Genomic DNA, 14,447 nt, shown 5'->3' with positions numbered 1-14,447 from the left:
GTTCGACTGCGGCGGCAACTACAGAGGAATCTCCCTGCTATCAACCACTGGAAAAGTTGTCTCTAGAGTCCTCCTCAACAGTCTTCTCCCTGTAGCCGAGGAGCTCCTCCCGGAGTCACAGTGCGGATTTTGTCCCCTCCGGGGCACAACGGACATGATTTTTGCAGCACGACAGCTGCAGAAAAAATGCAGGGAACAGCGTCAGCCCTTATACATGGCCGCCTTTGACCTTACAAAGGCCTTTGACACTGTCAACCGTGAGGGTCTATGGAGCGTACTCCTCCGTTTCGGATGCCCCCAAAAGTACGTCACCATCCTCCACCTGCTCCACGACAACATGCAGGCCGTGATCCTTACCAACGGATCCATCACAGACCCAATCCATGTCCGGACCGGGGTCAAGCAGGGCTGCGTCATTGCCCCAGCCCTCTTCTCAATCTTCCTCGCTGCCATGCTTCACCTCACAGTTGACAAGCTCCCTACTGGAGTGGAACTAAACTACAGAATCAGTGGGAACCTGTTCGACCTTCGCCGTCTCCAGGCCAGGTCCAAGACCACTCCAACCTCTGTCGTCGAGCTACAGTACGCAGACGACGCCTGCGTCTGTGCACACACAGAAGCTGAACTCCAAAACATAGTCAACGATCGAGGCATATGAAAGCATGGGCCTTATGCTAAACATCAGGAAGACAAAGGTCCTCCACCAGCCTGTCCTCGCCACACAGCACTGCCCTCCAGACATCAAGATCCATGGCGAGGCCCTGGACAACGTGGACCACTTCCCTTATCTCTGGAGCCTCCTATCAACAAGAGCAAGCATTGACGACAAGATCGAACACCGCCTCCGGTGCACCAGTGCAGCCTTCGGCCGCCTGAGGAAAAGAGTGTTTGAAGACCAGGCCCTCAAAACTGTCACCAAGCTCGTGGTCTACAGGGCCATAGTAATACCCGCCCCCTTGTATGGCTCAGAGACATGGACCATGTACAGTAAACACCTCAAGTCGCTGGAGAAATACCACCAACGGAGAAATTGTCTCCGCAAGATCCTGCAAATCCCCTGGGAGGACAGATGTACCAACATTAGCGTCCTCGCCCAGGCCAACATCCCCAGCATTGAAGCACTGACTACACTTGATCAGCTCTGCTGGGCAGGCCACATAGTTCACATGCCAGACACGAGACTCCCAAAGCAAGCGCTCTACTCTGAACACGTCCATGGCAAACGAGCCAAAGGTGGCAGAGGAATCGTTACAAGGACACCCTTAAAGCCTCCTTGATAAAGTGCGACATCCCCACTGACACCTGGGAGTCCCTGGCCAAAGACCGCCCTAAGTGGAGGAAGTACATCCAGGAGGGCGCTGAGTTCCTCGAGTATCGTCGCCGAGAGCATGTAGAAATCAAGCGCAGACAGCGGAAGGAGCGGGCGGCAAACCAGGCTCCCCGCCTACCCTTCCCTTCAACCACTGTCTGTCCCACCTGTGACAGAGTCTGTGGTTCTCGTATTGGACTGTACAGCCACCTAAGAACTAATCTAATGTTAAGAGTGGAAGCAAGTCTTCCTTGATTCCGAGGGACTGCCTATGATGATGATTTTTAGTGTCCTCTACCGTAAAGACTGATACAAAATATTTGTTCAGAGTTTCTGCCATCTCCATGTTTCCCATTACTAATTCCCCAGTCTCGTCCTCTAAGGGATCAACATTTATTTTAGCCACTCTTTTCCTTTTTATATACCTATAGAAACTCCTGCTATCTATTTTTATAATTTTGTGCTAGTTTACTTTCATAGTCAATCTTCCCCTTCATTTTTAGTCATTCTTTGCTGGCTTTTAAAAGCTTTCCAATCTTCTGTCCTCCCACTAGTTTTGGCCACTTTGTATGCCTTTGTTTTTAATTGGATACCGTCCTTTATTTCTTTAATTAGCCACGGATGGCTATCTTTTCTTTTACACCCTTTCCTCCTCACTGGAATATATTTTTCTTGAGAATTGTGAAATATCTCCTTAAATGTACGCCATTATTCATCAACCGTCCTACACTTTAATCTATTTTCCCAGTCCAACTCTGCCCTCATTTTTGTAGTCTCCTTTATTTAAGCTTAGTACGCTGGTTTGAGATCCAACTTTCTCACCCTCCATCTGAATTTGAAATTCAACCATGCTATGATCACTCATTCCAAGGGGATCCTTTACTAGGAGATTGTTTATTAATCCTGTCTCATTACACAGGACCAGATCTAAGATAGCCTGCCCCCTGGTTGGTTCCTGTTACATATTGCTCAAGGAACCCATCCCTTATGCACTCCAAGAACTCTTCCTCAAGGCTACCCTGACCAATTTGATTTGTCCAATCAATATGGAGGTTAAAGTCACCCATGATTAATGCTATTTCCTTTTTACAAGCCCCCACTATTTCCTGGTTTATACTCCGACCAACAGAGTTGCTACTGTTAGGGGGCCTATAGACTACGCCCACCAGTGACTTTTTCCCCTTATTATTCCTTATCTCCACCCAAACTAATTCAACATCCTGATCATTTGAGCCAATATCATTTCTCACTATTAGTGATTCCATCCTTTATCAACAGAGCTCCCCACCTCCTTTTCCTTTCTGTCTGTCCTTCGGATTGTCAAGTACCCCTGAATGTTTAGTTCCCAGTCCTGCTCACCTTGCAACCACGTCTCTGTAATGACTATCAGATCATATCCATTTGTATCTATTTGTGCCGTCAACTCATCTATTTTGTTATGAATGCTACGTGCATTTAGACAAAGAACCTTTAAAATTGTTCTTTTACCCTTTTTTGCTGCTTGTTTCTGTCATGTATTCAACTGTCATTGTAATCCATGTATAAACTGACCTAAGTTGTACACCGTGAGAACGCTGACCACTAGGTGGTGAACTTGTGGGAGACACTCCTAACCTGGACTTTCAGGTATAAAAGGAGAAGCTCCACCCATCTTCTCCACTTCAGTGCTGGCAAATAAAGGTTACTGGTTACAGAGTGACCTCCTCTCTAGTATGGGCCTCGTGTGCATTTGTACTGTATAGTAAGGACATATTATTGGCGACGAGAAACTGGGATTTAAACTACGTGAGCATGGCCACTAGCAACACAGACGAGAGGTACTGTGTTGGTGATGATTGGGACGATTTTATTAAGAGACTACAGCAAAGTTTCGTAACTAAGGAATGGCTGGGACAGGAATTGGCCGACAATCGCAGGCTCATCTCCTGACGGTTTGTGGATCCAGGACGTACTCCCTGATGAAGGACCACCTTGCGCCAGAGAAGCCGGCGGACAAGACTTTTGAAGAGCTCAGTAAGTTGATCGGGGAACACTTTAAATCGTCAAGCAGCATGCACATGGCAAGACACCGGTTTTACACGCACCGGCGGCGAGAAGGGCAAAGTGTTCCAGACTTCGTGGCAGACCTCCGGCGACTGGCGAGCCTATGTAAGTTCCCAGATGCATGCAGAGCGGAGATGCTGCGAGACTTTTTTATTGAGGGTATCAAGCACGCTGGGGTTTCAGGAAACTGATTGAGACCAAAGACTTGACCCTGGAAATGACGGCTTTGATGGCCCAGACATTTATCTCAGGGGAGGAAGAGACCAGAATGATGTTTGACAAAAATCTTGGTTTAAATGCAGCAAATGGACAGGGAGTCAACATTGTTAACGCGGCACACAGTTCTCCAGGCAGACAGGGGCAATCGAACATGCCCGAGCATGTAGTCGAACCCAAAGGGGGAATTCAACAGAGACAATGGCTAGCTGAACGGCGATTCATGCCATCGCAATGGACAATGCGGCCAGTAATGGGGCCATCAACACCTGTCAATGGTGCGTTTAAGGACAGTAACAGAGACAGTCAGAGATGATCAACTGGTAATGGACCTTTTGTTTCCAACAGCGGCTCATGTTGGAGGTGTGGAGGCAAACACACAGCCAGAGCTTGCAGGTATCAGCAATATACCTGCAGAAGCTGCAACGTCAGCGGTCAGTTGGCGCGTATGTGCAGGAAACCTGCAGCCAGGTTGATGTACGAGGAGGACGGGCCCGATGTAAGCCCTACGAGGCCAAATGGACACTGGGGGAACTCGCTGGAAGCTGAAGTTCAGCGAGTTCATGTGGAGCACGTATACAGTTCATACACCAGGACGCCACCGATAATGATGAAAGTGCTCCTCAATGGCATCCCAGTATCAATGGAGCTAGACACGGGGGCCAGCCAGTCCCTGATGAGTATCAAACAGTTCGACATTGTGGGCATCCAAGGCCAGGAGGCCAAAATTATTGCCGATTGACGCACAGCTACGGACATATACAAAGGAGATAATTCCGGTGCTAGGCAGCGCCACGGTAGTCGTGACCCACAAAGATTCGGAGAACAGGTTGCCACTCTGCATTATCCCGGGGGCCGATCCCGCACTGCTGGGGAGGAGTTGGCTTGCTGTCATGAACTGGAAATGGGGCGATGTCAATGCAATTTCTCATGTGGAGCGAATATCATGCTCACAGGTCCTGGATAAATTTGACTCACTATTTCAACCCGGCATTGGCACTTTCATGGGGACCAAGATAGTGATTCACATAAACCCGGACGCCAAGCCAGTACACCACAAGGCCAGAGTGGTGCCGTATGTGATGCGGGAAAAGATAGAAGGCGAGCTGGACCGCCTGCTTGAGGGAAGGCATCATCTCGCCAGTCGAATTCAGTGACTGGGCGAGCCCGATTGTGCCGGTGCTCAAGGCGGATGGGTCGGTCAGGATATGTGGTGATTACAAGGCCACTATCAATCGGGTGTCACTCCAAGACCAGTGAGAGTTGCCGAGAGCGGAAGACCTCGTTGCGACGCTATCCGGTGGCAAACTTTTTTCAAAATTGGACTTGACCTCAGCTTACATGACCCAAAAGCTGGCGAGTGAGTCGAAGAAGCTGACCACCATCAGGACACACAAAGGGTTGTTTGAGTACAACAGATGTCCGTTCGGGATTCGCTCGGCCGCCGCGATCTTCCAACGAAATATGGAAAACCTCCTCAAGTCGATTCCAGGGACGGTGGTTTTTCAGGACGACATCCTCATCACGGGTTACGATACTGAAGAACACCTCCACAACCTGGAGGAGGTGCTACGCAGACTGGACTGGGTAGGTCTGTGACTGAAAAAGGCGAAGTGCCTCTTCCTAGCTCCAGAGGTAGAATTCCTGGGGATGAGGGTAGCAGCAGACGGGATCAGCCCTACTGCATCCAAGACGGAAGCGATCCAGAGAGCACCCAGACCCCATAACACGACGGAGCTGCGTTCGTTCCTGGGGCTACTGAACTATTTTGGTAACTTTCTTCCCAAATTGAGCATGCTGTTAGAGCCGCTACACGTGCTCCTACGCAAAGGTCGCGAATGGGTCTGGGGGGACAGCCAGGAAAGGGCTTTTGATAGAGCACGCAATTTGTTATGCTCCAACAATCTGTTAACACTATATGACCCATGTAAGAAACTTGTTTTAACATGCGATGCGTTGTCCTATAGGGTCGGGTGTGTGTTGCAGCATGTTAATGCCAATGGTCAGTTACAGCCGGTAGCTTGTGCCTCCAGAAGTCTGTCCCAGGCAGAAAGGGGCTACGGGATGGTAGAAAAGGAAGCACTTGCATGTGTATATGTAGTAAAAAAAATGCTGTTTGGCAGAAAATTTGAGCTGGAGACAGATCACAAACCCCTAACGTACCTTTTGGCCGACAACAAAGCCATAAATGCAAATGCGTTGGCCCGCATACAAAGGTGGGCACTCACGTTAGTTGCCTATGACTATACAATTCGGCACAGACCGGACACTGAAAACTGCGCTGATGCACTCAGCAGGCTCCCACTAGCCACCACCGAGGGGGCAACCGAGCATGCTGCTGAGATAGTCATGGCTTATTGAAGCTTTCGAAAGCGAAGGCTCACCCGTGACAGCCCGTCAGATCAAAGTCTGGACAAATGGAGACCCGCTACTGTCTTTATTCAATACATGTGTCCTGAATGGGGACTGGGCAGCCACGTACGGGGCATGCCCTGAGGAATTTAAACCATTTCACAGGCACAAGGATGAACTCTCGATTTAGGCCAATTGCCTACTATGGGGAAACCGAGTAGCCATGCCCCAGATAGGCAGAGAGGCGTTCATCCGAGAACTTCACAATGAGCACCCGGGCATCGTCATGATGATGGCAATTGCCAGGTCACACGTTTGGTGGCCAGGGCTAGATGCAGACCTGGAACTTTATATTTGCAGGTGCAACACGTGTGCCCAGCTGGGCAATGCGCCCAGGGAAGCCCCCCTTAGCCCCTGGTCCTGGCCCGTCAAGCCATGGTCACACATCCATGTGAACTACGCAGGTCCTTTCATGGGAAAAATGTTTTTGGTTGTAGTAGACGCCTACTCCAAATGGATCGAGTGTGACATTCTCAATTCAAGCACATCCTCTGCCACGGTAGAATACCCACGGGCAATATTCGCCACCCATGGTCTACCGGACGTCTTGGTCAGCGACAGTGACCCGTGCTTTACAAGCATTGAATTCCAGGAATTCATGGCCGGAAATGGTATCAACCATGTCAGAACAGCACCGTTCAAGTCGGCCTCAAATGGCCAAGCGGAACGAGCAGTGCAGATAATTAAACAGGGGATGCTCAGAATCCAAGGGGGTTCCCTATAAAGCCGCTTATCACGCCACCTGTTGGCCAATAGATCCCGACCACACTTGCTCACAGGGGTTCCACCCGCAGAGCTGCTAATGAAAAGGACCCTCAAAACCAGGTTATCCTTTATACACCCCACCATAAAATAAATTGTTCAGAGCAGGCGCCGGTCACAATGTGACTACCATGACGGGAATGCGAGGGCGCAATGTGTTGATGTCAATGACCCTGTCTTTGTCCTCAACTACGCAGCAGGGCCCAAATGGCTCGCAGGTACTTACCAATGGACAAATTTGCCGCAAACATATGGATCAAACAAAAAGGATGTTCAGCAACCCCATAGAAGAAGCAGAGGAAGAACATGTTGTAGAGTTCACTCCACCACAGGTGATCGAACAACGGAACCAAGTGGAGGAGAGCCCAGTCACTGTGGGCAGTCCGGACAGGCCTGAGGCACCGCAAACAGCAGACACTCAGACCAGCGCCCAACAACCGGAGCCCCAACTCAGGCGCTCTACAAGGGAGTGTAAACCAGCAGAGAGACTCAACCTGTGATCCCAATAAGACTTTTGGGGGGGAGGTGATGTCATAGATTCAACTGTCATTGTAATCCATGTATAAACTGACCTAAGTTGTATACTGTGAGAACACTGACCACTAGGTGGTGAACTTTTGGGAGACACTCCTAACCTGGACTTTCAGGTATAAAAGGGAAAGCTCCACCCATCTTTTCCACTTCAGTGCTGGCAAATAAAGGTTACTGGTCACAGAGTGACCTTCACTCTAGTATGGGCCTTGTGTGCATTTGTACTGTATAGTAAGGACATATTAGTTTCCTCTCTCCTTTAAATTCACTTTCTTCATTTTTGGTTTCTAATTCCAGCTTTTATCCCCTCCCTACTGAATCTATTTTCAAGTTCCCATCCCCCTGCCAAGCTAGTTTAAACCCTCCCCAACAGCACTAGCAACCCCCCCGCACCGCACCCCCCCCCCCCATGAGGATATTGGTCCCGCCTCTGTTGAGGCGCAACCTGCCCAGCCTATACAGGTCCCACCTCCCTCAGAAGTGCTCCCAATGCCTCAGAAAACTAAAGCCCTCCCTCCTGCACCATCTCTGCAGCCATGCATTCACCTGCTCTATCCTTCTGTTTCTGTACTCACTAGCTCGTGGCACCAGGAGTAATCCGGCGATTACTACCTTTTGAGGTCCTGATTTTTAATCTCCCTCCTAGCTTCCTAAACTCTGCCTGCAGGACCTGATCCCTCTTTCTACCTATGTCATTGGTCCCGATATGGACCACGACCTCTGGCCTTTACATGAACATCGCATTAAACACCCAAGTGTCTACCCTTGTGTGTTGTTAGTTGGTATGACTGCACTAGGATACACTAGGATGAGGGTGGGTGTGAGGGGTGGCTAGTAAGATGGGGTTGTGATAATATAGATAGAGAGGGATGGGTGGAGGTCCAAGGTAAGTTGGTGTGAGTAAGGATGTGCAGGAGTAGGTGAGGGAAGGCAGAATGATGGGGATGTGATTAGAGGTACAGCAGGATGAGGTTGAGTGTGGCTTTGTACTAACGTTTCGTGATCTACTGAGATCATTGAAACATTTGCGGCACTGCACCCAGGTCCTCCTGACCACATCCCTGCTTGTACCCTCCTCTGTAATCTGCAACCAGGTTATCTTGTTCTCTTGGGGAGGTCTGTTATGCCCATGGGAAGGAAAGAGGACCTCTCTGCATGCATATTGAGGAAGTCATCGCAGAGCCTGTTTGCAACACCAGCGTGCTCAATTTGGGAAGAAAGTTACCAAAATAGTTCAGGAGCCCCAGGAATGAAGAAGCAGAGGAAGAACACGATATAGAGTTCACTCCTCCACAGGTGACCGAACACAGGAACCAAAGGGAGGAGAGCCCAGTCACTGTGGGCAGTCTGGACAGGCCTGAGGCACCGCAAACAGCAGACACTCAAGCCAGCGCCCAACAACCGGAGCCCCAACTCAGGCGCTCTACAAGAGAGCGTAAACCACCAGAGAGACTCAACCTGTGATCCCAATAAGACTTTGGGGGGGGAGGTAATGTCATGTATTCAACCAGCATTGTAACCCATGTATAACTGTTGTACACTGTGAGAACAATGACCACTAGGTGGTGAACTTGTGGGAGACACTCCTAACCTGGACCTTCAGATATAAAAGGGCAAGCTCCACCCACTTGCATCACTTGAGTGCTATGGAATAAAGGACAGGTCACAGACTGACCTCTCAAGCATGGGCCTCATGTGCATTTATACAGTATAGTAAGGATGTATCAACGTTATTAAATTTGTGGTATTTAGGCAACAGGGAGTGTAGTACATTGGTGGTTGAATGGGTACTTATGTGCATAATTTAATTTGCGCTATTTGTCAATTTCATAAGGGACAACCAATGAACAGTGTCCAGGTGCTTCCTCAAAGAAAAAGTGGGGTAGGTGAGAGGGAGAGATATCCTGGGAAGCTGTTATGCATCTCCTATCAGTCAGCTTAACAGCTGCATTGGTAGAAACCCGAGATCAGGACACACTCCTTACTGTGGAATGCTGGGTGATCCAGGAAGACTTGGGGAGGAGAAGATATATTTTAGTGGTTGATTTAATCTCTCAAAGTTTTGAAAGTTGTAAAATATTACTTTTCGGGCAGCTTTCAATTCTTTCAGCTGGAAGAGCAATTAAAAGATTTGCTAGAGGCCCATTAATGATTCTTAACATCTTTATTATTTAGACCCATGATGAAATGGTCTCCTACAGTGTGCTACTCTCCATTGTTTATGTGCCATTTGTCTTCCAGTTGTGTTTGATGAGTGGTGAAATTATCCAGATGAATTCCAAAATGAGTTTAATATTTGAGCCGGCAGATTTAGAACAGGCTTCTCCAGCGACTGTCAGCAGGTATGATGAACTGTGAGATTATCAAAGACTGAGCACTTGGCACAGGATCCAGCCACTTTTGTCAAGTGCTAAATTGCAATCCTCTTTTAACAGGTGTGGTATGATTTACCTGGAGCCCCATCAACTGGGTTGGGCGCCACTCAAAGATTCTTACATGGACACTCTACCATCAACTGTCACCGCTGAACATAAAGAACTGGTAAATCTATGTTTTGAAATGTTTAAATTTCAAATGATAAACAGCAACAAAACTTGCCCAAGTTGTTATTCTATGTTGTTGACAGCAATTAATGGCACCACATGTAGTAAGTGTGCATGCTGAGCGTTCGGAATCTCATTCATGCCTGAAATTCTCACATGGTGAGTTTCCAATGTTAGTTTTAATTCTCAGCTTTCTTTCAATTGTAGCAATTCTCTCGCTGTTGTTCACCACATTCTCACAATACATCTATAACCTAACCTCCAATTACAAAATTCAATGCTGAAGAATGCCCTCCCCTGTGAGCTTGGTTGTAAACTAGGCAATCGACATTTGTACTTCAGTTAGCTGTGAAGTTATTGCAGACTCTTATATAAGAAATACAAAAGAAAAATACTGCAGTTGCTGGAAATCTGAAATATAAGCAGAAATTGCTGGAAATACTCAGCAGGTCAGGCATCTGTGGAGAGAGAAACAAAGGTAACGTTTCAGAACGTTGACCTTTCATCAGAACTGGAAAAAGTTAGAGATGTAACGGGTTTTAAGCATGTACACATGCAGAGAAAAGGGAGAGTGGAGGAAAGAACAAAAGGGAAGGTCTGTGATGGGGTGGAAGGCAGGAGAGATTAAATGACAAAACGGATGATGGTGTAAGGCAAAAGTGGATGGTAATGGGACAAGTAAAGAAACAAAAGATAGATCTAGAGGAGGTGTAAATGGCAGAATCATTAGCAACAACTGCTGTCTGAAACAATGGGTGGTGATCTGAAATTGTTGAACTCAATGTTGAGTCTGGAAGGTTGTAAAATGCTTAATCAAAAGATAAGGTGTCGTTCCTTGAGCTTACATTGAGCTTCATAGGAACAGTGCAGAAGGCCAAAGACAGGGAGGTCAGAGTGGGAGTGCGGCAGAGAATTAAAATGACAGGCGACCGGAAGCTCAGGGTCATGCTTGTGGACTGCAAAGCGGTCAATCAATCTATATATGAGATATAACTATTAAATGCCTACAAAATTGTAATTAATGAAAATGGATAAAAATCTGAGTCTAGTTCTCAGTATCCAAAGCTAAATTATCCTGGGATAGTGTTTGGTATTTTGTTTGGTGCTACTGCTAATTTGATCATAACCTACCCAGTTGTACTTACTAATTTGAAATGGGAAAATCATTAGGACAGCACATTGTGTAAGTGCTGAGATATGCCTACCCAGACCTCTGCTTCTGATCCACGGTCCCTGTACAATGGGGGCTGCCTTGAAATCGTTTAAGGAAAAAATAATGTTTATAATCTTTGGTGGTTGGGACCGCAATTGCCTAGTTCCAGAGAATCACCTGCAACTGCTTCTCTTCCCGTCCCCGCATCGTTACCTCTGGGGACTCCCAAGGATCTATCCTTGCCCCCCACCTATTTCTCATCTACATATTACTCCTTGACGACATCATCCGGAAACACAGCGTCAGTTTCCACCTGCACGCTGATGACACACAGCTCTATCTCAGTATCATTTCTCTTGACCTTTCCACGGTCTCCAAATTGTCAGACTGCTTGTCCGACATCCAGTTCTAGATGAGCAGACACTTTCTCCAATTGAATATTGGGAAGATCGAAGCCATTGTTTTCGGTCCCCGCCACAAACTCCGTTCCCTAACCACTGACTCCATCCCTCTCTCCAACTTCTGTCTGATGCTGAACCAGACTGTTAACAACCTTGGTGTCATATTTGACCCTGAAATGAGCTTTCAACCACGTATCTGCAGCATAACTAAGACTGCCTATTTCCACCTCCGTAACTTTGCCCGTCTCCTCAGCTCATCCGCTGCTGAAGCCCTCATCCATGCCTTTGTTACCTCTAGACTGGACTATTCCAATGCACTCCTGACTGGCCTCCCACATTCTACCCTGCGTAAACTAGAGGTAATCCAAAACTCGGCTGCCCGTGTCCTAACACGCACCAAGTCTCGCTCACCCTTCACTCCTCTGCTCGCTGACCTACATTGGCTTCCAGTTAAGCAACGCCTGGCCTCAGTTTCAAAATTCTCATCCTTTTTCAAATCCCTCCATGGCCTTCCTATCTCTAATTTCCTCCAGCCCCCCCCCCCCCCCCCCCCCACCCACCCTGGAGATGTCTGCACTCCTCTGATTCTGCTCTCTTGTGCCTTCTGTTGCCTGGGCTCGAAGCTCTGGAACTCCAGGCCTAAACCTCTCCACCTCGCTATCTCTCTTCCCTCCTTCAAGACGCTCCTTAAAACACACCTCTTTGTCCAAGCTTTTGGTCACCTGCGCTAATTTCTACTTATGTGGTTTGGTGTCAAATTGTTATCTCATAATACTCCTGTGAAGCGCCTTGGGACGTTTCACTACATTAAAGGTGCTATATAAATACAAGTTGTTGTTGTTGTCTAGACCCAAACCCAATGGGCCCCAAACTGCTGGTTGGTCAGCCAATTCATCAGGCGTACCGGCGCTGACTATACTCCAGGTCCTTGTGCAAGCCCAGGATGCAAGAACTCTGAGGTTCAGAGTGTGGCCCTCCCACCCCCGCCACTTTGCGCCAATGTCCTTGTAAAGGGCGGTTGGAGGCCCCACCTCCACACGGCCATCTGGAATCTTTGGTACAAGGTTAGAACATCGGAACGAGGCGCAGGATTAGGCCATACGGCCCCTCGATCCTGCTCTACCATTCAATAAGATCATGGCTGAACAACTACTTCAACTCCACTTTCCCGCCCTATCCCCATATCCCAATGTAACTGGTTTCCAGACTAGTTTCCGGCTGTTCTTGTGGACTCCTGCTGAAGTTATGGTGGAGTCCGCCAGAAGGACCATAAGTATTCAGCTTCAGTCAGTGTCAGGCCATGAATACTTCCTGATGAGGTGCATTGGAGCTCCAGTGTGTGGTGCCACAGAGTAATGGCACACAGCTTCCCACCCACAGGAGATACTGCACCCTTCCCCCTTTCCCCTGCCCCCAGGAGACAACAAGGGGGTAAAATAAAACAGGAGAGTTTGATTTTAAATATAGTCAAAAGAGTAAAAAGTTGTTGATTCTTTTCACATGTTAAATGTGTAACTCCCCAACCACTGGCTCGGGTCTTGCTCCATAGTGAAGCAAATAATTTTGCTTAAGTACTGAGGACAGAGGGGAGGAGGGGAGGACAAGGTTTAAATTATCTGAGAAAAGGATGATAATTACATCCATGTAGACAATTTTTATACTTATTCTGTATTCTTTTAAAACTAAGAAAATGTTTATACAGTGACCCCACTGATAGATACCCATTACGACTGACATTGTGGTGTAAAGAAAAGTACTAAAGGGAGTCAAGGGTTATGGGGAAAGGGTAGGGAAGTGGATTTGAGGCCAGGATCAGATGAGCCATGATCTTATTAAATGGCAGAGCAAGCTCGAGGGGCCAAATGGCCTACTCCTGCTTATGTTCTTATGTAAATCCACATTGCTATATCCGTAATAGTGACCATGAAACTACCGGATTGTCGTAAAAACCCATCTGGTTCACTATTGTCCTTCAGGAAAGGAAATATGCCGTCCTTACCCGGTCTGGCCTATATGTAACTCCAGACTCACAGCAATGTGTTTGACTCTTAACTGCCCTCTGTTGTATCAAAGTGCAATTAGGGGTGGGCAATAAATGTTGGCATTGCCAGAGATACCCACATCCCGTGAATGAATAAAAAATATATAGTACGTTGGTATAGCTAACAGAACATACTGCTTTTGGGGATTCAACAGGATATCCTTCAATCATTTCGTTATTTTGAAAGGGTATTTTTGAGGACCAATTACTCTCTCCTTCCTTTCCCCTGAAAGCTCAGACTCCTTGTTGAGGTACGGTTTCACAGATGCTGGCGACCCTCTCGTGTCTCATCCTGTGGCCATAGTATCATGTGTGAGCCTTGATGGCGAGTGTTGGCAGGCTGTGCAATTGTTGAGGCATTACAGCTGAACCCAATCGTGTTCTCTTCCAACATCCACATGTGCAAGCTTCCAGGACAGATCACTAGTTAACCATCAAGAACGGAAACCCTGACTGATTTCCCCTCCTTAACCCAGGGGTATTGAGGTCAATTATAAATTCCTATTGCTGCTTTAGATAAGACCAGCTAGTTCAGGACAGACCAAGACTTGAATTTGCGACCTTCATCATGCAAAAATGGGTCACTGGATAAACACCCTTAGCTACTCAATGGATAAACTTACTGAGTCATTGGGGAGCTATTTTGAAGATTCTAAAAATTGTAAATGTAGAGACACTTCAGGTAGACATCTAAATTATTTTGTTTTTAGATCAATGACATGTTCCATTGGCTGATCCAGCCCTGTTTGGACTTTACCCGATTACAATGCAAGTTTTTCGTGCAGACCTCTCCGATGCACCTGGCCTATAGTATGATGAGGCTCTATTCTTGTTTAATGGGTAAGTGTTCTTATTTAAATTTGAATCTTACTGCACTTCCACAGCATAAATGCAACAGAAATTCAGTATCTCTCAAGTGCTAATGTTTTAGGACAATGCTATGTGGTTGCAGTATAGGTAGTAATGTGTTGGTAATATTTGTGCAAAAGTACGTTGGGGATCAGTCACTCAGTACTTAATTTTCACAAAAGGACTA

General features: G+C 47.3%; 1 protein-coding gene across 5 annotated transcripts in view; it reads left to right on the top strand.

Moving 5' to 3' along the window:
- dnah3 (dynein axonemal heavy chain 3) overlaps positions 1–14,447 on the top strand; it is a 292,437-nt gene that overhangs the window by 152,035 nt on the left and 125,955 nt on the right. For all 5 annotated transcript variants that reach the window (XM_070900963.1, XM_070900965.1, XM_070900961.1 and 2 more), the window contains 3 exons: positions 9,515–9,615; positions 9,709–9,814; positions 14,122–14,251. In XM_070900963.1, the coding sequence (XP_070757064.1) occupies positions 9,515–9,615; positions 9,709–9,814; positions 14,122–14,251 (337 nt within the window). The remainder of the gene's footprint in view (positions 1–9,514; positions 9,616–9,708; positions 9,815–14,121; positions 14,252–14,447) is intronic.

This window comes from Pristiophorus japonicus, chromosome 15 (assembly GCF_044704955.1).
Source record: "Pristiophorus japonicus isolate sPriJap1 chromosome 15, sPriJap1.hap1, whole genome shotgun sequence".
In the NCBI taxonomy this organism is placed as follows: Eukaryota; Metazoa; Chordata; class Chondrichthyes; family Pristiophoridae; genus Pristiophorus; species Pristiophorus japonicus.
Note: the sequence above shows the minus strand (reverse complement) of the source record. Positions and strands in the feature narration are given on the sequence as shown.